This window comes from Arvicola amphibius, chromosome 10 (genome assembly GCF_903992535.2).
Source record: "Arvicola amphibius chromosome 10, mArvAmp1.2, whole genome shotgun sequence".
NCBI lineage: Eukaryota > Metazoa > Chordata > Mammalia > Rodentia > Cricetidae > Arvicola > Arvicola amphibius.
In genome coordinates this window covers 92,622,809-92,647,619 of record NC_052056.1, presented here as the reverse complement: position 1 = coordinate 92,647,619, position 24,811 = coordinate 92,622,809, and the positions used below count along the sequence as shown (strand labels likewise).

The 24,811-nt window shown below is 52.1% G+C and overlaps 1 protein-coding gene across 1 annotated transcript in view; it reads left to right on the top strand.

The window, feature by feature from the left end:
* The window catches only part of Clip2 (CAP-Gly domain containing linker protein 2), a 58,208-nt gene extending 34,082 nt beyond the window's left edge, over positions 1 to 24,126 (top strand). Inside the window, exons 7-16 of the mRNA XM_038345570.1 lie at positions 1,234 to 1,337; positions 4,286 to 4,346; positions 10,874 to 11,788; positions 13,263 to 13,320; positions 14,830 to 14,913; positions 16,919 to 17,075; positions 19,113 to 19,272; positions 20,853 to 21,035; positions 21,397 to 21,459; positions 22,763 to 24,126. Coding sequence (XP_038201498.1) covers positions 1,234 to 1,337; positions 4,286 to 4,346; positions 10,874 to 11,788; positions 13,263 to 13,320; positions 14,830 to 14,913; positions 16,919 to 17,075; positions 19,113 to 19,272; positions 20,853 to 21,035; positions 21,397 to 21,459; positions 22,763 to 22,774 — 1,797 coding nt within the window. The 3' untranslated portion in view covers positions 22,775 to 24,126. The remainder of the gene's footprint in view (positions 1 to 1,233; positions 1,338 to 4,285; positions 4,347 to 10,873; positions 11,789 to 13,262; positions 13,321 to 14,829; positions 14,914 to 16,918; positions 17,076 to 19,112; positions 19,273 to 20,852; positions 21,036 to 21,396; positions 21,460 to 22,762) is intronic.
* Positions 24,127 to 24,811: the final 685 nt, after the last annotated feature.

Sequence of the window (24,811 nt, the reverse complement as noted above, 5' to 3'; positions counted from 1 at the left end):
AGAGCATTATGTGCCACAGTGTGCATGTGGAGGTCAGAGGACAACTGGGGGAGTCCGTTCTCTCCGTCCATCATGTGGACACCATGGATTGAACTCTAGCCATCAGGCTTGGCGTCTGTACCCACTGAGCCATTTTTCTTTCTTCTCTGTCCTCCCCCCCACCCTGCTCCCTCTGCTTTGGTGATAGTTGAGGTAGTGGGGTTGAGGCGTGTGTAGCTCAGTGGTTGATTGCTTGTCTCGTGTGTGTAGCCTTAAGTTCCACCCTTGTCATCACATGCACACACACACACACACACACACAGAATTATGTTTGTTGACATCCACCACGCTGTGTCCAGATTCCTAACTGAAATGGTCATCTCTAGGGTAGGACTGCTCATATGTCAGATAATGCTTCGGGGCACACACATCTGTGGAATATATTTCAGAGATAGAGCCTCTTACCCTAAGCCTAGTGTTTATTGTTACCTATCCTAATCTTTTTTTCTGATGTGTGTATGAATGTATTTTGGCAACAATAGAGATCCATGCTAGGCCTGTGTTCCACCACTGAGCCAAATTTCCCAGATTCCTGTTTTTTTCCCCCTTTTTTTTCTTGAAACAGTCTTTTTGTAGCACAGGCTAGCTAAACTCAAGCTCCTTCCCTCCCTGGGTGCTGCGACCACGGGGCTGTACCATCACACTTGACTTTCAATGCCTGTCTGCTGTGTGAGGTTCTGTGCTAGGCCCCTGTGCCCATTTGTGAGCTAGCTTGTCCTTCTCTGGGTGTTGAGGGCTTGGATTAATACAGTCACATCAGTGTTGGAATGTTTAGTAGTAGAGTACTTGTCTAGAGCCCCTTGTGAGGGGTTAGGGGCATGGCTTAGCATTAGAGCACTTGCCTAGCCTATATAAGACTCTGAGTTTGATCCCCAGTAGTAAATAAAACAAAACAAAAAACCCAACTATCTTAAAGCCAACCTCATCTATATGTTCAGAGGATCCTAGGGTACATACATGCACACATACACACACACACACACTCACACACACTCACACACTGTGGGCCCTATGCTTCCTTCCCTGCTGGGCCTTCTCTCTTCATGTCTGGTTCACTATTCCTGCCTGGTTGGGGCCAACAGGGGACAGGAAGCGTGGGCCTCCTCTCCTGAACCCTCCCCTACTTCAGTCCTGTCCCCAGGAGAAGGCTGGAATTGACTTGACCCTGTCTATCCTGGCCTTGCTCTGGGTCAGTATGTTGCAGAAGCCGAGGAGAAGCTGCAGCGGGCACGGTTGCTGGTGGAGAACGTGAGGAAAGAGAAAGTGGACCTGTCCAATCAGCTGGAGGAGGAGAGGAGGTACGTCCCGGGCACCTGCTGGGCCAGAGTGCAGTCATTCCTGAGCCCAGTGAAAAGGGGGAATGGGAGAAGGGGGTGTCGGGTGTGACGACAGCATAGGCCTGTCTGTAATCCTAGTACTTGGGAGCTAAAGTAGGTGGATCAGTAGTTCCAGCCTAGCCTGGGCTACCTGGGCAACCTAGCACAACAACCTTAAAATAAAAAAGCAAACAAAAAATGTGGTTGGGAATGTAGCTCAGTTGGTAGAGTGTTTGTCTAGCGTACACAAAGCCCTGGGCCGGAGTCCCAGGACCACATGAACTGGGAGTGGTGTTAGATGCCGGTAATTTTGACATTCAGAAGGTAGAAGAGGGAGGATCAGGAGTTCAGGGTCCTGATCAGCTACGTAGTGAGTCTGAGACCAGCCTGGGCTACATAAGACCCTGTCTCAGAAAGAGAGCTAATAATTTTTTTTTTTAACAGCAAGGGCTTGGACCAGGTATGATGGTTCACATTTATAAGCCCAACACTAAGGAGACTGAGGCAGGAGGATTGCTGACAGTTTGAGGATAGCTTGGACTGTATAGATAGCAGATTCCGTGTCAGGTTGAGCCACATAGCAAGTTCTCTAAAGCCCTCTGTAGAAGGAGCTGGAGCTTAGTGAGAGAGAGCGCCTGTTGAACCTGCGGAAGACTGGCTTTCATCCCTAGGCAGGAATTGTGTGTAGCGTTGGGTTCTTTTTAAAAAATACTTAAAGCCAGGTGGTGGTGGTGCACACCTTTAAATGCAGCACTGGAGCTGGGGGACGCGGGGGTGGGGGGGAGGCAAGAGGCAGGCGGATCTCTGTGAGTTCGAAACCAGCCAGGTCTGAAGAGTAAGTTCTAGACTGGCCAGGGCTACACAGAGAAACCTGTCTCAAAAAAAAAAGTGTCTCTATGTGTGTCTGTGTGTGTGCACATGTGTGAACATCAGCGAACAACCTGTGGACATTAGTTCCTTTCACTGTGTGAGTCCTGGGTATTGAACTCAGGTCACCAGGCTTTGTGGCAAGCACCTTTACTCACTACTGAGCCATCTTGCTGGCCTATACATCAATTTTTGAGATTGCCCCAAGGATGGAGCAGAAGTTCCCCCAACTCCCAGTTCCCTAGGAAAGCCCTTAACCGACGTGGGGGACGTGAGCACGCTAATGCAGACCCAGAGACCCATAGAAAGACACAGACTTTGCCCATCAGACCCAACCAGAGATACAGGGCCTGTCTTCTTCCTGGGTCTCCTGCTGGGATACAGGGCTGAGCCTGTCACCTCCTTCCCAAAAGATGACAATTTCTGTCTGTATGGTCCTTCCTTCCCCCATGCTGGCAGCAGCCCCCAGTCTTGACACCCCCATGTGCATCTGTTTTGGGCATTCCGCCAAGTCCTGCAGTTACAGTCTCACTGGGGGGAAATGAGGGGTTATTTATATCTGCATGAGATGGTAGTCTGGCCCACACATCTGGTTCCCATGGTGATGCATCTCATGCCAGAAAAAAAAAAACCAAACAAAAACCCAGTCTTTTAAAGCATCCTGAAGTGGGGGCTGGGAGATGGCTCAGTTGGTAAAGCGCCTGCTACGGGAAGGCCAGGATTCAGATCCCTAGCTATAAGACAGGCGTGGTCACACACGTCTTTAACCCTCACGAAGACCTGCAGATCCCTAGAGCCCCTTGACCAGTCTGTCCAGTTAGTACCACCAGGTTCAGGGAGAGCCTCTGCCTCGAAAGGTGAGCCAGGCACCTTTGAACAGCACCGGGGAGGCCTCCTTCCTCTCAGTATGTCCATGGAAAACAGAGGACAATAGTCTGAGCCAGCTGTGGTGGAGCACAGCACTGGGAGGTCAAGGCAGGAGGTTTGGGAGTTAAGAGGCCAGCCTGAGTTACAAAGTGAGACCTTGCCTCAAAACACTAAATCAGGACTGGACGGTGGTGGCACACAACTTTAATCACAGCACTTGGGAGGCAGAGGCAGGTGGATCTCAGTGAGATCGAGGCCAGCCTGGTCTACAGAGCTAGTTACCGCACAGCCAGGACTGTTACACATAGAAACCATGTATTAAAAAAAAAACCACACAAACAAACAAAAAATTCAAAAAAAAAAAAAACAAGCAACAACAACAAAACAAACCCACAAAAAATAAACACAAAGCTGGGCTGGGCGGTACTGGCACACATCTTTAATCCTAGCACTTGGGAAGCAGAGGCAGGCAGATCTCTGTGAGTTCGAGGCCAGCCTGTTCTACAAGGGCTAGTTCCAGGATAGGCTCCTGAACTGTCAGTTACAGAGAAACCCTGTCTCAAAATAAATGAATAAACAAAAACAATAAAGAACCCATGCCAACTCAGGACCGTGGCTCTTCAGTGGGCATACTACGCCATGTGATCCTCTCTCAGCCAAGAGGATGAGGGAGGCCAGGAGACTTCCTATTCGCTAGCTCCACTCTCATCCTCAAAGTTCAGAGCTGAGGTCCCAGCACACATTTCCTGGGCTTCCACTGATGTAGAAGTTCCCCAGGACCCCACTGCAGGAGTCAGGGACTCCCTTCAGGGACACATGTTCACCTGAACACATACCAAATGAGCCCAGAGCAGGACACAGCACTAGCTCATACCGCCATTACAAACGGGGCTAGGTGACAGCTGAGGCATACCTATAAGGCAACGGAGGAGGCCATAAAGCGACGTTACACAATGCTGGGACCCGCATCGAGGCTCTTGGTGAACACAGCCCCCACGATGCCTCATTTTGAATGAAAAAAAATTGCTTGAGCTTGTACATAGCATATGTATCTGAGTGTAGGAAGCCACGGTTTGATGGTGTGTGTGTGTGCGCGCGCGCGCGCACGCACAGGTATTTGTGCGTGTATGCGTATGTGCACTATATCCTTGACCATGAAAGCCCACTACTACCTCCGCCTCTTTTCCTGCCCACAGGAAGGTGGAGGACCTACAGTTCCGGGTGGAAGAAGAATCCATCACCAAAGGAGACCTAGAGGTAACAGATGCTGTCCTCCTCTGCTCACTTGGCACTGTAGGCCCAGTCCTTGCCATGAGAAACGACCTTGGCATTCAGGCAGCAAGCCCAGACCTCCTTGGAGAGGCCTGGGTGACTCAAAAGAAAAATGGGGAAGAGTCAAAGGCCCCCTCCGTGGAAGAGTAGAGGAGGGGCGTTCTTAGGACATCTAGTGTCAGAAATGGGCATAGCTGTGTTCCAGGAATCCAGAGGACACTGCACTGTTGGTTGAAGGTAGAGTCGGGACAGACGAGGTTACTGATGTTTTAGGCTTTTACCTAACAACATAGGAGCCGGACTCCCAGGGTCATAGACACAGGCCTGGCTAGGAGCAGTTGGGAGCACAGAATTTACAGATGAGAGAACCAGAGCTCGCCTGCTGGGGCTGTGTCTCCGTTGGCGGAGTGCTTGCAGAGCACTCAGGAGCTGAATTCGAGGTCATCCTCCGCTAGCTAGTGAGTTTAAGGCTAGCCTGGGCTACATGAAGGGGAGGAAAAAAGCACCAGAGCTCAAGAAAGTTGAGACTATCCCAGTGCTCTAACCAGCTAACAAGTGTGGGCACCAGAGATGGCGATTGCTGGGTTCTGGTTCAGCCTGTACCCTCTCCATTTTGCCTCCTATATACACTTCCCTTTGGCAGCCCTCAGCTTCCTCCATGGTCGAGGTCCATTACAGGCCGTCAGGAACAAGTGTCCATCCCTGTGGGGCTTGTTTAAATCCAGTGGTCTGCATGCGTGACTAATTCCCAGGTCCCTGAAGGACCTTAGAAGGCCCAGCCATAGGTCATTTCTGGGTTCCAGATTGGTCTGGGCTTGGTGGCACCCTAGCTTTCTAGGGCAGCTGAGAAGCATGATTGTAAGTTCAGGGCTAGCCTGGGCTACATACCAAGTCCAAATCAGTCTGCGCTTCTTAGCAAGACCCTGTCAGGAAAACAGTAAAAAGGAGCTGGAGCTGTAACTCAGTCTGTAGAGTGCATACTTAGCATCTGTGAGGCCTGGGGTTCAAATCTCAGCATGGTAGCATAGGGAGGTAGAGGCCAGGGAATAGACGTTACAGTCATCTTTGGCTACATGGCAAATTCAAGGCTGGTCTGGTCTGTGTGGTCCAATCTGGTCTAAGACAGGCAGGACGACATAGTAAGACTCTGTCTTTTAAACAACGATAAAAATTGGACATGATGGCACACACCTGTAATCCCAGGCGTTAGGAAGTAGAAGCAGGAAGTCAGGAGTTCAAGGCCAGCCTCAGCTATGCTCTGGGCTTGAGGGCAACCTGGGATAAATGGATAAATGAGAGCCAAGAAGGAAGATAGGGAGGGAGGGAGGGAGGGAGGGAGGGAGGGAGGGAGGGAGGGAGGGAGGGAGGGAGGGAGGGAGGAAGGAAGAACGGGAAAAGACCAACATCCTTAGCCATCCCGAAGCCGTTATGATTGTGTTTTTGTTACAAAGGGACAGGACAGGTGGTTGTGTCCGGCTTATCTGACGGGCAGCAGTCCCCCTGCAGAGGACAGATGGGTGGGCTTATGGGGTGCAGGGGCTGCCAGATCTGAGCCCCCTCCACCTGCTCCCATCAACAGAGGCTCAGGCAGGGAAATGCACACATCACACCGCCCCGGGCCGGCAGTTCAAGGAACTAGAGCCAGCCAGGGTGGTGCCAGGTGCTAGCAGACCCTTGGTGACCCTGGTCAGCCAGTCTGTCTGCCGCCTGTCTGTCTGGTCTCTTACTACATCTGCTCCCTGTTCCAGCCTGCCAGACATTACCACCCAGTTAGCCCCTGGAGAGAATCTGGTGGGTCCCAGGACTGCCAGTAGTCTGGCACGGGCATCGAGGAAGGGGGACAGGGCAAACGGTGTATAGCCAGTTTAGCCAGAAGGGCTGTGGCATCCAGTTTTGATTTTTTTTTTTACTCTGAAGACGAAATTGTGATGATATTTGGAGCAACCAGAGTGTGAACCGTGCTAAAGTCCAACATATCCCCCCACGCACACTTGGTTTGGTTTGGGTTTTTTCAAGATGGCCCAGGCAGGCCTGGGACTTAGAATTCTCCTGCCTCAGCCTGCAAACATCCATGCTGTTTTCCCCACCCATCTTAAAAGACAAACCCAGAGGCTTTAGAGATGGCTCAGTGGTTAGGAGCACTCACTACACTTCCAGAGAACCTGGGGTTCGGTTCCCAGGTGGCTCACAGTTTCCTTACCACCAGCTCCAAGGGTTGTAGCGCAGTCTTCTGACCTCCATGGGGACCTACATGTACACCCATGAACACACACACACACACACACACACACTTTTTTTCATTTTTTTTTGAAAAAAAAAAATCAAAATTAGCTGAGTGGTGGCAGTACACATCTTTAATCCCAGCACTCGGGAGGCAGAGGCAGGTGGATATCTGTGAGTTGGAGGCCAGCCTGCTTCTATAGAGTGAGTTCCAGGACAGCCAGGGCTACATAGAGAAATCCTGTCTCAAAAAAAAAAAATAAAAAACACAAACAGACAAAAATCTGGGTGGTTAAGAGAACTTGCTATTATTGCAGAGGACCTGAATTCTGCTCCTAGCACCCACATGGTGGCTCACAACCATCTGTAACTCCAGTTCCAGGGCGTCTGATACCTTTTAGCCTCCAAGGGCACTGCACATACATGGTATTATACATACATGCAGGCGATACACTTACACACATGAAAATAAATACATAAATAGAAAAAAGACTAAGTCAAAACCAAGGGCTGGGGGTTTGACTCAGCAGTAAATAACTTACCTAGAAATCCATAGGGCCTAGGGACATTAGGGGCATGACTCAGCAGGACTTATGTAGGACCCCCTAGTTAGGGGCCCACGATGAGGACAATCAACAGAGTTTGGATCCCTAGCACTCTCCTTAGAAACTGGCATGGCACATGTCTAACCCCATGGCTGAGGAACTAGAGACAGGATCCCTGGAGACAAGCTGGCTGGCCTAGCCGGTGAGCTCCAGTGTCAACAAGACCCTGCCCTCCGAAAACAGGGTGGAGATTGGTTAAATCCTGGTATCCACCTCTGGTCTACACACACACACACACACACACACACACACGCACGCACGCACACACACACACACACACACACACACACACACACACACACACACACACACACACACCAAAGTCAAAATTGAAAGCCTGAACCCTGTCCTAAAGAGAACACTTGATCCCCTCGGGCCAGGTCACCCCATCCTTTACTGTCCTCGTGACTCTCGTGACTAAACTCATTATTGCTCGTTAGGCCTCCCTCTCCCCTTTCTTTTCCTGAGTGGCTGGTATTAGGTTCCAATCTTCCAGTCTCCATGGCTGGCCACTTCTTCCTGGCATCTGAATATTATCCCTGATGTCTAAGCCCCGCCCACCCCTTCAGACTTGCTGCAGGGTTGTGGGGGTGGGGGAGATGTCGCTTTAACCTGTGCTTCCCTAAGGGTGAGTTGCACCCTCCCCACTCTCCCGAGACAAACCTGGTTTCCATTCTGGTCTCCTAGGAGTACCCCAGGGTGCGTGTCCTTCCCCACCTCCCCGCTGACTTGCAAAAATCCATCACGGGCCACCCGAATGCCAACCCTGTGCCACCCAGAGAATGTCGTGCTTTGTTCTCTAATGAAACGGGTGTTGTAAAGAGGGGGACAAGAATGCCCTTGTCCTTCACAGAGACCAGGCATCCTCTGCAGAGCCTGGGGGACAGGGAGGAGGAGGAGGGATGCCGGCTAAGCTAGGCTCCAGGAAGGGCAGTGGGTGTTAGCCCAGTCCCCACCTAGGAGGTCTGCTGAGGAGAATCAAGATGGCGTGAGTTCCGTTAGGCAGGGATCACCACTGGCGGGTACCTCTTATCCCAGCACTAAGGAGGCTGAGGCAGAAGGATTGTAGGTTCAAGGGCATTCTGGATTACATACTGAGTTCTAAACCAAGCTGGGCTTGGTACAGTTTTCATACTTGGGAAGTGAGGGGTCAGCCTTGACAACATAGTGAGCCCCTGTCTCAAAAAACCAACCAAACTAAACAGCAAAGTCAAGATGATTTGGGAAACCGTGATCTGTAAGGTTTTCCCCCCTTGAATACAGGCCTGGGTGTCTTGAAGTCCTGGGATCATTATTTCATCCTCTCTGAGGAGGCTATAGCTAAGACTTAAAGCTGGAAGTAAAGGCACGCGCCTACACGTAAAGACAGCACTTGATTGGCTGTGTAGTAAAACCCTGCTTCGAAAGACCAAAAAGAAAGCAGGTGCGGTGGTGTGTGCCTTTAGTCCCAGCACTCAGGAGGCAGAGGTGTATGTAGGGCATTCAAGGCCAGCCAGAGTTGACAAGACAGGAAGGGCTGGCAAGATGGCCCAGCAGGTAAAGGGGCTTGCTGCCCAAACTGACAGCCTGAGTTTGATCCCCGGGACCCACATAGTGGAAGGTGAGAACTCAAACTGCCCTCATGTGCACCGTGGCATGTGTATATGTGCACGCTCGCACACGCATGCACTAAATGAATCAATAAAATGTAATTAGCAAAAAAGAAAGAAAAGGCTGGGTGGTGGTGGCACACTTGTTTGATCCCGGGACTTAGAGGTAGGCGGAACTCTGTGCATTTGAGGCCAGCCTAGTCTACAAAATGAGTTCAAGGACAGCCAGGACTGTTACTCAGAGAAACCCTGTTTCGGGGTGGGGAGGGAGAAGACCCTTAAAAAAGCCCACAGGCTCCCAAAGCGGCAGCAGGAAAGGGCAGGACTTGAGAGTCAGGAGAGGAAATTCGGGAAGCCATTGCCACGGCATCGCCAGAGGCTGGTAAGGGATGGTTCCCACAGCCTCCTCTGCTTTGAATATAATCACGGCTATGTTACCATGAGGGGAGGGCACCCAGCCCCCCACGCACCCCACTTCTGAGATCTTCTCTCTCTTCCCCCCAAGAGATTCCGGCTCATTGATCTGTTTTCACAGTCTTGTTCGCTGAAGATGACGCCTCCTCTCTTTCTCTCTTTCTCCTTCTCCTTTTCTCTCTCACTCCCATTCTTTCTTTCTCCGGCTTCCTGTTCCCTGTGCCCTCCTCCCCACACCCCTGCCTTCCTTGTCTGCCCTGCCATCCCTTCCCCTCCCTCTGGGTGGAGCAGACCCAGACCCAGCTGGAGCACGCGCGCATTGGGGAGTTGGAGCAGAGCCTGCTATTGGAGAAGGCGCAGGCCGAGCGGCTGCTCAGAGAATTAGCGGATAACAGGGTAAAACGCGCCCGCCACCGCCACCCACCTGGCCGTCACCTCGGCCCCTCGATACCCCTCTTGCCTGTTATCATTTCCTCAGCCATCGCGATGGCCGCTCTCCCTTTTTAGAATTTCCTTCTGTGCTCCCCTTTGGGACGGAAGTTGAGATTTGAGTCAGGCCCACTGTGGCTCTTTGGGAAGGGGGTATTGGTTCTCTGGGATTGCTCCCAAGTTTATGACTCCTTGAACCGAGGCATCTCTCTGAGACCTTCCCCTGAGCCTCCTTTCTGTCCATCGCGACAAAGAAGCCTTCTGGGAGTGGTCTTAGCGGTCTCAGGTGGACACGGGCTTCCTTGTCAGAGCTGCCTTGGAGGTCAGAGATAGCAATGCAGATACAGGGTACTCTAGCCTAGAGAGTCTTAGGGTGGCAGCAGAGGGCCAACCTGGAGAATCTCTGGGGCTCAAGCAGTGGGGCTTTTCGTAAGTTGGGATATTCCCAAAGAATAGAACTATGTCAGTCTCCAAGTCTGAACGTAGCCATAAGTGTGTCAGGGAGGCCCTGAGAAGCTACATTTGGGACAATGGTCCCATCAATCCGAGGGTGTGGTTCTGTGTCCCACACTCGAGACCCAGCTGACCCTTCCACACCTGTTGTACATGCACTGTACATGTGTCCATACAGCTGTCCAACCCAGCGATAGCTCTACGGGGAGGAGTTTGACCAAACAGCAAGCATTGATCAGGAAAACTTCCTTACAGGCAGGCTTGAGGCAAGGGCTCCGTTTCTGCTTGGTGGCCATAGCGCCATGCAGGGCACGTGGGCGGCTGGAGACACATTCGTATGTACACTGGCCTTTGCCTGGTGATCAAATGCCCTATGCGCTTTGTGTGCCAGAATGCCATTTGCGGAGAAACTCACTAGATGGATTAGCGCCCTCTAGACAGGCTCAGCCAGACTGCAAGTCAGAGAAAGTCTCTCCAGCTGGGCATAGTGGCACATACCTGCAATCCCAGCCTTTGGAAAGTGGAGGCAGGAAGACTGTTGAGACAGGCATGCACCTATAGCATTGGCTTCTAGAAAGTTCTAACCTCAAACTTCTCTCATGCACTTATGGGTTCTAAGTCACCTGAGCAACAAGGCTTTGTGCTTCACCCTATCATTCAGGGTCCAGTAGGGTCCTGGAGAAAAGCCAGTACCTAGGTAGGAATAGGCACCTTCCCGTCATCTGACTCCCCTCCGTCAGGGCTTGTGTGTCTACTACGCTCAGCCTGGGCCACTGACCCGTCTCCCTTTCTCTCACGCTAGCTCACCACAGTGGCCGAGAAGTCTCGGGTGCTGCAGCTAGAAGAGGAGCTGAGCCTGCGGCGCGGTGAGATCGAAGAGCTGCAGCAGTGTCTCCTGCAGTCGGGCCCACCACCCCAGGACCACCCTGAGGCCGCCGAGACCCTGCGGCTGCGAGAGCGACTGCTGTCGGCTAGCAAAGAGCACCAGCGAGACAGCACCCTGCTCCAGGACAAGTATGAGAAGATGCTAAAGACTTACCAGGCTGAGGTGGACAAGCTCCGGACGGCCAACGAGAAGTACGCACAGGAGGTGGCAGACCTCAAAGCCAAGGTCCAGCAGGCCACCAGCGAGAACATGGGGCTCATGGACAACTGGAAATCCAAGCTGGACTCCCTGGCCTCCGATCACCAGAAGTCCCTGGAGGACCTGAAAGCCACGCTGAACTCTGGCCCCGGCGCTCAGCAGAAGGAGATCGGGGAGCTGAAGGCGCTGGTAGAGGGCATCAAGATGGAACACCAGCTGGAATTAGGCAACCTGCAGGCCAAGCACGACTTGGAGACAGCCATGCTCGGGAAGGAGAAGGAGGGCCTGCGGCAGAAGCTGCAGGAGGCTCAGGAGGAGTTGGCCGGGCTGCAGCAGCACTGGAGGGCGCAACTGGAGGAGCAGGCCAGCCAGCACCGGCTGGAGCTCCAGGAGGCCCAGGACCAGTGTCGCGACGCCCAGCTGCGCGTGCAGGAGCTGGAGGGGCTGGACCTGGAGTACCGTGGCCAGACTCGGGCCATCGAGTTCCTCAAAGAACAGATCTCCCTGGCCGAGAAGAAGATGTTGGATTTCGAGATGCTGCAGAGGGAGGGAGAGCAGCTGCGGGAAAAGCTTCTGGTGGCTGAGAATAGACTCCAAGCCGTGGAGTCCCTGTGCTCTGCCCAGCACAGCCATGTAGGCTGCACTTTGCTCCTCTGGGGCTCCGATGGGGAGGGGCTGGGAAGGTGGGGCCTCTGTGTGCTGCGTGGGGAGCATTTCCCTTGTGCTCAGAGCTAGCCGAAAGGGGGTTCAAAGGGGGCCTTTTCATCTCCCTCAGAGCCATGGTGATCATTGGGAGCAGCGTGGTCTGAGACGACCCTGTTTGGTTCTTCATAGAGAGGCACGGTCTCTCTCTGCAGTGTGCCGTTTAGGGAATCAGTTGTCTGTAGCCTTTCTCCCAGGAAGAGACATTTCTTATTTGTTTGTTTGTCTCAGGCTAGCCTCAAACTTACAGACTCATCTGTGGCTGAGGATAACCCTAAGTTCCCAGTCCTCTGCCTTTACCTCTCAAGAGCTATGCTTACACTTTGCGGATATGTGTCTCTGTGCGCATGCTCAGGTGTGTGCGCATACACACGTGTGCGTGTGTGGAGGCCGGAGGTCAACCTTGGCTGCTATCTACTTTGTTTTTGACCCATTTACCTGGCCTGGAGGTAGGCTAGGCTGGCTGGCTGTCCATCTAGCACCGGCAGGCCTCTGCTTCCCAGGGGTGGGATTGAAAGTGTGTGTCACCATACCCGGCTGTGCCCAGGTTCTTTATGTGGCTTCTGGGTCCCAAACTCAAGTCCTGATTTCAAGGGAAGTACTTTACCAATTGAATCATCTACCCAGATCCCCAATTTTTCTTTTTCAATCAACTTTTTCTTCCTTGACTCCGAGTTTACTATTAAATAAGCGCTGGGTAGAATGCAGTGTAAGGGTGTCCCTGGAGGAGCCGGCCCTGGGCTCTGCTGTATGCAGTCAGTGCTTAGTTTATGATTGGAGCATCAAGACCGGGTTCCTAGGGATGACTGGAAAGATTCCCAAGGCAGATCTCAAGAAAAGAGGCACCAATTTATTGTAATAAACCTGTTTAATCAAGGAGCTATCTACACCAGACCAATACATAATACCTGAGGAGACTGAGGTAGGAGGGTCGCAAGTTTGAGGCTACAGAGAGAGTCGAAAGCCAGTTTATACAATCTAATGAGTCAATGGTGAAAATGAGAAATTTAAAAGGGTTGGGGATGGGACTCAGCTGTAGAGCCCCTGCCTAGAATCCCCCAGTGTGGGGCTTGAGTGTGGCTCAGTGGTAGAGCATCTGCCTAGAATCCCCCAGTGAGGGGCTGGGGGCGTGGCTTAGGGCACCTGCCTAATAAGGAAAAGGTTCTAAGGTCCATCCTCTGTTCCTCACTCTCCAAAATAGTGGATCTGGGGCTGCAGGGGAATCCTTCAAGGGACTTGGAAGCCAACCTGGGCTTTTCTTTTCTCAGAAGAATCCAAGTATGTCTGCGCCCTCTGCTGGCATACTGGGTCCCTGCATCCGCAAGGTTTCTTCTCATAAGCTGAGGTGTAAGAACCGTCTTGGGTAGGGTGGCAAGTGTGTCCTCTTACTGAACTGTCCTTTCAGGTGATCGAGCCCAATGACCTTTCTGAGGAGAAGATTCGCATGAAAGAGACTGTGGAGGGTAAGTAGCCTTGGGCGGGAATCCAGGCTTTGTGGAAAGACCCCTGGAGGCCTCCTTGGAGCTCAGTCACAAGGTCTGTCATCAGCTCCTCATTGAGCCACCTGCTGTGTGCAGTCACCCCTCCAGAACCAGGGAAGGAACAGGTGTCTTGGTATCTCATAAGCCACCTTCCCATGGGCCTGTGAGGTGGCCCTGCAGGTAAAGATACTCGCCAAGCCTGAGGAGTTAAGTTCGATTCCCTGGCTGGCACGTGGTTGGCAGGAGAGAATCTACTTTTGAAGTTTGCTCTCTGGCCTGCAAGTTGCTCCACCTATGAGCTGTGAGCACGCACACACACACACACACATCTACACAATAAGATAAATAAGTGGAATTTGTAAACAAGAACTGAAGGACCGTCCATGTCTGGGATATACAGAGATGGGAAACTGGAGAATGTATGCTAAAATTGTGACTCGCGGAGCGTCGGCCTCCCTGTGGTGAGCCGCTCTGACCTTGGTGACGGTTCGCTCTGGAAAGCTGGGATGCAGTAAGTAAGGTGGGATTGCAGACAACAGATGCCTCTCTGCCTACTGCTGCCCCTTGACATTTGTTTGGTTTTTACCTTATCTTTTAAAAATTAGATGTAAACTAGCCAGGCACAGTGGCACACACTTACAATCCCAGCATTAGGGAGGCTGGGGCAAGGCTGCCATGAATTCAAGGCTAGCATGGGTTACATGTGGAGGCCCTGTCTCAAAAAATAATTGTGCCAGGCAGTGGTGGTGAACACTTTTAATCCCAGCACTCGGGAGGCAGAGGCAGGTGGATCTCTGTGAGTTTGAGGCCAGCCTGGTCTATAAGAGCTAGCTCCAGGACAGGCTCCAAAGCTACAGAGAAACCCTGTCTCAAAAAAAAAAATCTGTAAGATGGTCTTCTCATGAGACCAGATCTAGCCTGGGCTGTGTATCAGGATGCTATTTCAAGAAAAGTAGGTATATGTTGCAGCTGAGGGTGTGGCTCGGTGGGGTGCTTGTTTGGCATGTGTGCAGCCCTGGTTATGCCCCCAGCACCACATAAAACAGCTTGGTGATGTGTGTCTGTGATCCTTTGGAAATGGAAGCAAGAGAATGAGAAGTTCAAGGTTATCCTCAGCTGTGTCATACATTTGAGGCCAGCCTGGGCTATGCAAAAGAGCTAGGTGATAAACAAACGAACTTGAGAACCGTCCATAGGCTCCAACGCATCTTCCTGGTGGTTTGGGAAGCAATCCCGTACAGGATTGTTGTGATGGTTCTACAGCCACCATCCTTACTTCACTAGTTCGAATCCTTTGGCTTGAGGAAGCCAAGGAGATGGAGATTCATGTTCCCTGAACCACAGGGTATTGGATCATCTTCTCCTGAGTGGGTGATCAGGCGGTTAGAAGAGATCTTTGACACAAGAGTGTGGCCCCTAGGAGGGTCACCCCTTGCCCACACTAGTGACCCTTGGGTATTCATGGGTCCCTGTCTTTTCTTCCTCTTCTAGGCCTGCAGGACAAACTGAACAAGAGAGACAAAGAGGTAGCAGCCTTGACATCCCAGATGGACATGCTCAGGGCCCAAGTAAGTGGTAAGTCTCCTTCCCTAGGGCCGGATGTTGGGGCTTAGTGGAGGCTGGCTCTGCGGCTCTGAGGTCCAGCTGGGCTGGGCTGTCTCCTTGAGATCCATACCTGGGCTCTGCTGAGCAATCACATATATGGAACTGAGTTCATGCGCCTAGGACCCACCAGGTCTTGTCCATGGCCTTCTTGAAGACTTGAGTCTCACAGGCCTCTTCCACGCAGCCCCTGGTCCCCAGGAAAGGTAGGAGGGACTGCAAGAAACCTGGCATGGTGCCACACACCTGTAATCCCAGCACTCAGGAGGTAGAGGCAGGAGGATCAGAACATTCAAGGCTGTGTTGAAATTTCGGGGCTAGCCTGGGCTACATAAAACAGTCTTAAAAGAAATAAAATATAAAAGAGATGAAATAAAATATAGAGTCTGGGCCACAGCCATAAGCAAAGTATACAAAGGGCCTGGGAGAGGTCGGAAGTCTAGAATTCTGACTGTGGAACTCACTGGTTCAGAGTGCCCTTGGCATTGCTCTAGGAACACCCCGCTAACTCCCGGGGCCTGGTTCCTACCCCACTTTTCTTCCAGTCCTGGTTACATTTACCTGGCCTCACAGGTCTTGAGAAAGGTAATTGGACTGTAGACTCTCCCAATAGCCTCAGCTTTTCCTTTGTCTGGATAGCAGTGTGAAAACAGCCATAGTGACTGTACATCCCCACCCTACAGAGCCAGGGATGCTGGCTTGGGTGAGCTGGGCTTATCAAGTCACAGTCTATCACTGAAGGAAGTCAGGGCAGAAACTCAAGCAGGAGCATAAAGTAGAAACCACAGGAAAGTTGCTTACTGGCTTGGTAGATGCCTTGTGTGTTGTTAGCTTTGTGATACAGCCCAGGACCACCTGTCCAGGGAATGGTGTGCCCACAGTGGGCTGGACTATCTGTCTAGGGAATGGTGCGCCCACAGTGGGCTGGACTATCTGTCTAGGGAATGGTGCTGCCTACAGTGGGCTGGACCCACTTGTATCAATTAACAATCAGAAGAATACACATTCACAGACCCACAGACCAGCCTGATAAAGAGAGTAACTCAGTTGCAATGCTCTTTTTGGTTGACTCTAGACTGTGTCCAATTGGGAGTCAGTACTAACTTAGACGCTACCTCCTTTTTTTCTTCCCTTTCTTCCTTTCTTTTCTTTTCCTTTTTTTAAGATTTATTTCTTAATTACGTGTACAGCATTCTACTTGCATGTGTCCCTGCAGGCCAGAAAAGGGCACCAGATCTTATTACAGATGGTTGTGAGCCATCATGTGGTTGCTGAGAATTGAATTCAGAACCTCTGGAAGAACAGTCAGTGCTCTTAACCTCTGAGCCATCTCTCCAGCCCCTCCCCTTCTTTTCTTTCCCTTCTTTTTTGAGGCAGAGTCTCATGTAGTTATAGCAGATCCTGAATTCCCAACATAGCTGAGAATGGCCTTGAAGTGCTAACCCTCCTTCTGCCTCCCAGGTGCTGAGGGGACCCATGTGTGCTTCCACGCCTGGTTTAAGTGGTGCTGGGGGTGGACCCAGGGCGTCATGCTTGCGAGGCCTTGACTACTCTTGTTGTTGTATGGGACAGGGTCTCTCTATCCTAGGCTGATCTGAAACTCACTATGTAACCAGTGATCCTCCTGCCTCAGCCTCCCCAGTGTTGGAATTAAAAACCTGTGCACAATGTTTGGCACCGCCTGCATCTTAGGGTGACCACTCTGGCTAGACCAGCCTCTCATTGGTGTTTGAGATGCAGTGGGGGTCTCCTGAAACCCTGGTTTTCCCAGACTGGCCTTGAATTCCTGATCCTCCTCCTGTTTCCATATCTGAAGTGTTTGCATCATAGGCCAGTGTATGCTACACTCCAGTGTAGGCAGTGCTGGGACTCGAACCCAGGGCCTCTGATGTGCTGGAGCCAGCACTCTACCCACTGAGCCACAGCCCCAGTTCCCATTTGTGTCTGAACTTTCTCCTTTCTCTGTGGCTTCCGCCAGCCCTGGAGAACAAGTGCAAATCAGGAGAGAAGAAGATGGAGTCTGTCCTGAAGGAGAAGAGGCGTCTAGAGGCAGAGCTGGAAGCTGTGTCTCGGAAGACCCATGATGCCTCTGGCCAGCTGGTCCACATTAGCCAAGAGTTGCTGCGGAAGGAGCGGTGAGTGGCTCCGCTCAGTTGCAATGAGGCTGCAAAGACTGTTGCTTTTCTTCCTTCTTCCTTCCTTCTTTATTTTTTTCTTTTTGTTTTTTGTTTTTTTGAGTCAGGGTTTCTCTGTGTGGCCCTGGCTGTCCTGGATCTCACTCTGTAGACCAGGCTGGCCTAGAACTCACAGAGATCCACCTGTCTCTGCCTCTCGAATGCTGGGATCAAAGGGGAATGCCGCCTCCACCACCTGACTGTTTTTTTAGATGTCTTTATTTTATGTATGTGAGTGTTTTGCCTGCATGTATGTCTGTGTACCCCATGGGTGCCTGATGCTCACAGAGGCCAGAAGAGGACATCAGATCCCAGGAAACTGAGGTAACAGAAGGTTGTGAGCTGACACGTGTGTTCTGGGAATGGAACTCGGCTCTTCTGCGGGAGTAATAGGTGCTCTAACCACTGAGTAATCTCTCCAGCCCCTCCGAGAGCCTAACGTATGAGAAAGATGAGTGCCCCCCTCACGTTGTGGTCTTGCGAATGTCTCTCCACTTGTAAAATAATTAAGTTTACTCGGAACTTTAGTGTGTGTGTCTGAATGTGCACCGTGTGTATGCAGGTGCCTGTGGAAGCTGAGGGGAGGGGGCATCAGATCTGGATCTGGAGTTACAGGTGGAACTGAGAATCAAACTCAGGTCGTCTGAAAGATCAGCCAGTGTTCTAACCACGGAGCCGTTTCTCCAGCTCTGGCTTTTGTTTCTGTTTTTTCATATACGGCCTCTCTGCATACCCCAGGCCTGCCTTGAACTCCCTAATCCTCCTGCCTCAGCTCCCCACGTGTTAGGATTATAGAGGTGAGCCACCATGCCCAGCTCATCTAATGTAAGCGTTTTTCAGGTTTGTCATTTGTTTTGTTTTGTTTTTTCTTTTTCTTTCTTTCTTTTTTTTTTTTTCAAGACAGGGTTTCTCTCTGTGTAGCCTTGGCTGTCCTGGAACTCACTCTGTAGACCAGGCTGTCTTCAACGTCACAGAGATCTGTCTACCTCTGCCTCCCAAGTGCTGGAATTATAGGTGTGTGCCACCACTGCCTGGCTCCTGTTTCTTTTTTTTTTTTAAATTGCATTTATTTATTTATTTTTTATTTGCCTATGGGAGGTTGTGTATGCCACAGAATAGGTGTGAAGTCCAGAAAGCAACCGTCAGGAGTTAGATCTCTCCTTCCACTGTGTGGGCCCCAGGGGATTGAACCGAGGTCCTCAAACTTGGCGGCAAGTGCCTTTACCCACTGAGCCGTCCCACCAGCCCTCCTCTGACTTTGAATACTTTTCTCATTTACTTCTAACCTCAGATTGGTAACACCCAGCACAATGGTGTCACATGTGATCCCGATATTCGAGAGATTACCGAATCTAAGGGAATCTAAGGGCTAAGGGATGTGACTCCGTTGGTAGCAATCCTGACTGGCAGACACGACGTCTGGATTCCATGCCCAGCACCGCATACACCAGACATAATGGCCCGTGGCTGTGGTTATCAAATCTGGGAGGGGAAGGCAGGAGGGTCAGGAATTCAAGGTGCTCCGTAGAGAATTGGAGGCCAGCCCAGGCTACATGAGATTCTGTCAAAACAAAACAGGAAAAAAGTTCTGAGACTGGGGAGATAGCTGCTTCCCAGCACCTACATGGTGGCTCCAAACATCTGTACCTCCAATTCCAGGGGGAATCCAACACGGTCTTCTGGCCCCTGGGGTTACCAAGTATGCACATGGTCCACAGACGTACATGAAGACCAAACACTTTTACACATAAAACAAAAACAAATAAACCTTTTTAAAAACCAAACAAGCCAAGTCCTCTTGATCATCCTGCATCCAAAGGCCCCTCTTGGGTGTGGCAGACCCACTACCCTCTTCCGTGCTAGTCTCTGATGCACCATTGCCTGTGGCTGGCGCCCCCTGGTGGTACCAGGCCTCCAGGCACCTGATTTACACTACATTGTACAAGGGGGTGAGGTACAGCACTGAAGCCCTGGTTCTCTGACTGTCTGCCCACCCAGGAGTCTGAATGAGCTGAGGGTGTTGCTGTTAGAAGCCAATCGCCACTCCCCAGGGCCCGAGAGAGACCTGAGCCGTGAGGTGCACAAGGCAGAATGGCGGATAAAGGAACAAAAACTGAAGGATGACATCCGGAGCCTGCGTGAAAAGCTGACGGGGCTGGTACGTGGAGGCAAAGGGGTTGCCGGGCCAAGGAGCCCCACAGTGACCTTCCAGAGTTACAGAGGGGCTGAAAATTCAGTCCTCTGGGATCCCAAGCACATTGTAATTGGAGGGTCCCTAGTAGCCCCTTTTTGTACATCATAGCTAGAGATGCTCACACACTCACACACAGCCTGGTCTGACCAGAGCCAGACGAGCAAAAGTCAGTCATGTGTGGAGGGCAGAAAACATCCATGCGGTGAGGTAAGCAACCAGAAACCAGGGGCTGGGCTCCTTATTCAGTGCTGTGTGGGGTTGTTGGCCGTCTCGGCAAAGAGACGAGAGGTTCAGTCAGAGGATGCTGGAGTTTCTTCCGTAAAAACGACTTGGCTTCGAGCTGAATTGTCCAGGGTGGGGATGGAGACAGGTGGTGATATTGGCAACACAGGACAGAATTAGGACCACCCCCCTTCCCTTTTTGATTGGCGTTTCAGCAAGCTTGATCCCCGGCCATCTCTGGCCGTCTTTGGTGTATGAATTGGGTAGACCAAGGAGGGTGGGAGCTTCTTTACCCCAGCACTTTGGAGTACAGGGATTAGATCTGCCGTTTCTGGCCCTGGAGGAATCCGTGGGGCAGGAAGGAAGGTGGAACAGTAAAGAACATTCAGGGAGCTGGGGATGCTGTTCGGTGCTTGAAGTCCTAGGTTCTATCCCCAGCACTATATAAAACCAAATGGAGTGTCCTATGATTGTGATCCCAGTATTGGGGAGGTGTCGTTTAAGGCTATCCTCAGCTACATAGCAAGCTCTGTGCTAGCCTGGTCTACATGAGACCCTGTCCCAGGAAACAAAGGAGCTCTTTAGGCATATGGGGTTCATCTGGTTTCATGGGTCCTAGGAATGGCGGCTGTCAGGCCCAGATGCCCTGACAGCATTCAGGTCCTGTGTCTAGCCTGCTTAGGTGTCAGCGCACACGTGTACTCCGGGGTACTTGTGGCCTGTGTGGCTCTGTGACACAGGAGGAAGGAGGAGCCTATGCTGGTGGACTTTCCATATGAGGTACAGGTAGAGGGGAGTTTGTATTTGTACCCTGGGGCTCCCGACAGACCAGCCCTGGTCCTTCAGGGAAAACAGTGATAAGCTGGAAGCCATATGAAGAGCCTGAGTCCTGGTCCACAGTGAGGTTTGCATAGATGCTCAGAGCTAGGCCTGAAGTCTCAGGCTGGGGTGAGAGGAGTGGGGAGGCTGGGCCGGCCAGGTGCATCTTGGGAGGATGCTTTAATGGGAGGACAGAGTATCATATGTGGACACTGACCATCATAAATCGTGGCGAGGAGAGAAGAGACACGTGTAAGGGGCCGGGGAGAGATGGGAGGAGCGTCACATGGACTTGGGAGTGAGAGAGGAGCACTGGGTGTAGCTGAGTCTGTGGAACTTGGAAGGGGCAGCTCGGGTAAGGCTGAAGGGGGAGGTTTTAGAGTCTAGGGCTTGGAGATGTTATAAGGGAGGTCCCTGTAAAACCCAGGCTCCACTCAAAAGGGAGGTGGGACCAGTTAGCACCCACCCAGGCAGGTCACGCGCCCGCACCTCCACCCTTCCAGGACAAGGAGAAGTCCCTGTCAGAGCAGAGACGCTACTCCCTCATTGACCCAGCGTCAGCGCCCGAGCTACTGCGACTGCAGCACCAGTTGGTGAGCACGGAGGATGCCCTGCGGGACGCACTGGACCAGGCCCAACAGGTGGAGAGGCTGGTGGAGGCTCTGAGGGGCTCAGACAGGACTCCGGTGAGCACACATCCGGGGCTGCAGCCTCAGGAAGCCCCCGTCGTGGGAGGGTGGCCGAGTCCGAGAACCCCAGCCCCAAATGGGAGGCAGCTCCATCCTGGGGACCCCAATCTGAGAGAGGAGATTGACCAAACTTTGGAAACCCCCCCCCATCCCCGAGTATGAGGAGGGTGGTCCCATCCTAAGAATCTAAATCTGAAAAGGAAGCAAGCAGCCCGGTCCTGCTACAAGGCTTAGGCTCTGAGCCTCGTTGGTCCCACTGGGGACCCCGCTCCCCCTTGTGGTTACATGTGGAACTGCATCCTGGCCAACTGCTCAGTGGTGCCTCCCCCTCCCCATCCCTCCCTCCCTTCCTTCACAGACCATCAGCAATTCCGGTTCTGCCAACGGTATCCACCAGCCAGACAAGGCCCACAAACAGGAGGTAAGTGCGCCAGCAGTCTCTCTAGGTCGCCCAAGCCAGCAGGCCTCTGAAAAGATTCTTGAAAGTCATTAAGTACACAAAGGAACAAGAACACTGTGTGTGTGTGTGTGTGTGTGTGTGTGCCCTGTAACAGCAGGGGATTGCTTGCTTAGGAAGATTCTAGTACTAGTCTATCCTATCAAGGAATGGTCCTGCTTTTCTTTCTTTTTTTCTCCCTGTGGTTCTGGGAATAGAACCAGGGCCCTAGCATTGATCCCCAGCCCCTCACTGGAGGATTCTAGGCAGGGGCTCTACCACTGAGCCACACCCCAGCCCCTCACTGGGGGACTCTAGGCAGGGGCTCTACCACTGAGCCACACCACAGTCCCTCACTGGGGGATTCTAGGCAGGGGCTCTACCACTGAGCCACACCACAGTCCCTCACTGGAGGATTCTAGGCAGGGGCTCTACCACTGAGTCACACCCCAGCCCCTCACGGGGGGGATTCTAGGCAGGTGCTCCACTGCTGAGCCACACCCCAGCCCCTCACTGGGGGATTCTAGGCAGGGGCTCTACCACTGAGCCACACCCCAGCCCCTCACTGGGGGATTCTAGGCAAGCGCTGTACTGCTAACCACATCCCCAGCCCTTGGTTTTGGAAGAGACAGAGTGTTCCAGTTTCTCACCTTTCCCCCAGATTATTCACCCAGATTATTGCAAGCATCCATGATGGACGTAGCCCCTAGTCTAGGAGCATCTTTGTCCCCAGATAGTTGTATGACCCTGGGTAGGTGAGGCTGGAATGAAGACAAACTCAGCTACTCCTTGACCTTCTGCATTTAACAAGGGTTGGGCTTGGGAACGAGGACCTTGAAGGCTGTCCTTCGCCAGGTAGCTGAGGGCAGCACAGCTGGCAGCATTGGGGTGGCAGAGCAGCTGCCACCCTAGGAACTGTTGTCTAGACCACGAGAAGGTTTGTTTTCCCAGCAACCTTGTAAGAAATATGGTCCTTATCACTTCCAGATGTGGAGACTGAAGTTTAGGGTCTGCTTCATGTTTCTTTCTCTTTTTTATATATATAATTTAACTTATTTATTTATTTGGTTTTTTCGAGACAGCTGCCATCACCCAGCTTGCTTCTTATTTCTTGAGATCCATTCTCCACAAAGGTTCTTGGGTCTCCTTATAGAATCCAGGCTTTTCCTGCCACAGGGCCTTGACACATGGTATTCCCCTACCCTGCATGCTCTCTTCCCCCTGTCCCTCCCTCATCTGCCCATTCATACCTCAAGACTGTTGATGATCAAACCCTTGTTCTCTCTAGGACAAACACTGACCCAGGGACGCCATGAACCAGCCCCATTCCCACCAGAGCCCCGCCGGGCTTCCCATCTGCGGCTCCACCTCCAGGCAGGAGCCAGAACTATCTCTTTGGAGATGAGACTGTGTTTGTATTGTCCTCACCGCTGTGGACAGTTCCCACCTGAACCCCCTGCCGGACCAGGAGGCTCCCACAGACACGGCCTTCCACAGAGCGCGGTACAGCTGGGCCTGGCCCCAGACAACCTCTCTTGTCCCAAGGCGCTTCTGGACTTTGCAGAGGCTGGAGTGATCCAATTAGGCCTCTCTTGGCTACAGCAGGCTGCTCTGAGTCTTGTCTGGGCACCTGGGTACTTGCCTGCCTCCCTTCCCTTCTGGTGTCCCCAGGTCTCTTGCAGGCCTCTGAGAAGTGGTGCAGGGCCCCTGCTTGGACACCTACACACTGAGAAGGGCTTCAGTCTTCAGAAACTAGGAAGGGCATTCTTGACTCTTTTACACATTGGTACAAGGTCTCTTGGGCCTCTTTAGCCAGGGGAGATTTGGGGATTGACAGGCTCCTCCTTCCTCAACACCAGGCTAGTATGCATACTTACCCCACCTGCTGCCCAGAAAGCATTGAGCAGACAGCTACAGTATTAGGTGAGCACGCAGACCTTCCTCCTCCCCTCCTGACCTTGAGCCAGGCCTGGCTTGGGGCTTGGAGTCAAGCTGGAACAGGTACAAGACTCCGTAAACAAAGCATTCACATGGTGTTTTGCTGGGGGGAGAGAAATAGATCTGGTTCCCTTTATTTCTGGGAACCCCTGCCATGTTCCTCCAAAGACTCCAGCAACCCACAGAGGGCTCTGCTCCTGTCTTCCCAGGGTGGGACCACAGGGGGTGACCGCTATGATAAGTTATAAGGATGGCCCAGGTGGCCTCCATGAGCACCCCTGGGGACCAGCAGGTGGCGCTCATGCTCGCCTGTCGGGAGGCGTCGAATTAGCATCTCCACCCTCCTTTCTGCTTTGGGTAGCGCTCGCCTTTAACAACAAGCAGCCTAGAGCCTAGAGTTGACGCTTTAGTGGCCTAACTGCAGAGCCAAATATTGCTCTTTTCAGCACAATCGGGCAGCTCACGGATTAGGAACTAATAGCCAAAGGCTCCCACAGTAGGGACCAAAAGGGGCTGAGCCCCACCCCGGAGTGGGCTTGCACCTGGGAGGTGTGCAAGAAGCCATTTCCTCACAAGCACTGGCCTTTGAAGGCCCCCTCAGCCTACCCGGTGTGACCACACAACTGTGGCTCAGCCGTCCCCTCCCCACCCCTTCTCCAGTGGAATTGTGGAAGTGTGGCAGTCCTTGTTTGGACAATAAAGCTTGTGACTGAGGTACAGGACTCCTGCTGTCGCCTGCTTCTGTCTTGGACACCCTGGGGACAGGAGTGGGTTCTGACTTGGCTCTCAACTGTGAAGGGTCAACAGAGGTGGGGGGGGGGGTGCTTTCTAGGGGCTGGATTTGAAGGAGGTGGACCGTGTCCCTACAGAATAACACCCGAGTTTGTCCCCTGACTTCCACACACACATTCATACACAGGCACACACATACACCATACACAAGCCTGTTTTTTAAATCTGCAGGTATCGTAGGTTTTCTATTGCTGTAATAAAACAGCATGAGCAACTTGGGAAGAAAAGGGCTTCTTGCAGCTTACGGTTTCACATCACGGTCCGTTTCACATCACGGTCCGCCGCTGAGAATCAGGGCAGGAACTGGAGCAGAAGCCATGGAGCGGTGCTGCTTGGTGGCTTGCTCCCCGTGGTTTGCTCAGCCCTTCTCTCTTACACACACAAGGATTACCTGCCCAGGAGTGACCCTGTCCCCAGTAAGCTAGATCTTCCCATACCATTCGTTAAGAAGATGCCCCACAGACTTAGCTACAGGCCAGTCTGGTGGGGACATTTTCTCAATCGAGGTCCTGTCCTAGCTACTTTTCCGATGTTGTGACAGAGCACCGTGACCAAGGCAAGCTATAGAATAAAGTATTTAATGAGACTTAGAGTTTCAGAGTGTGCA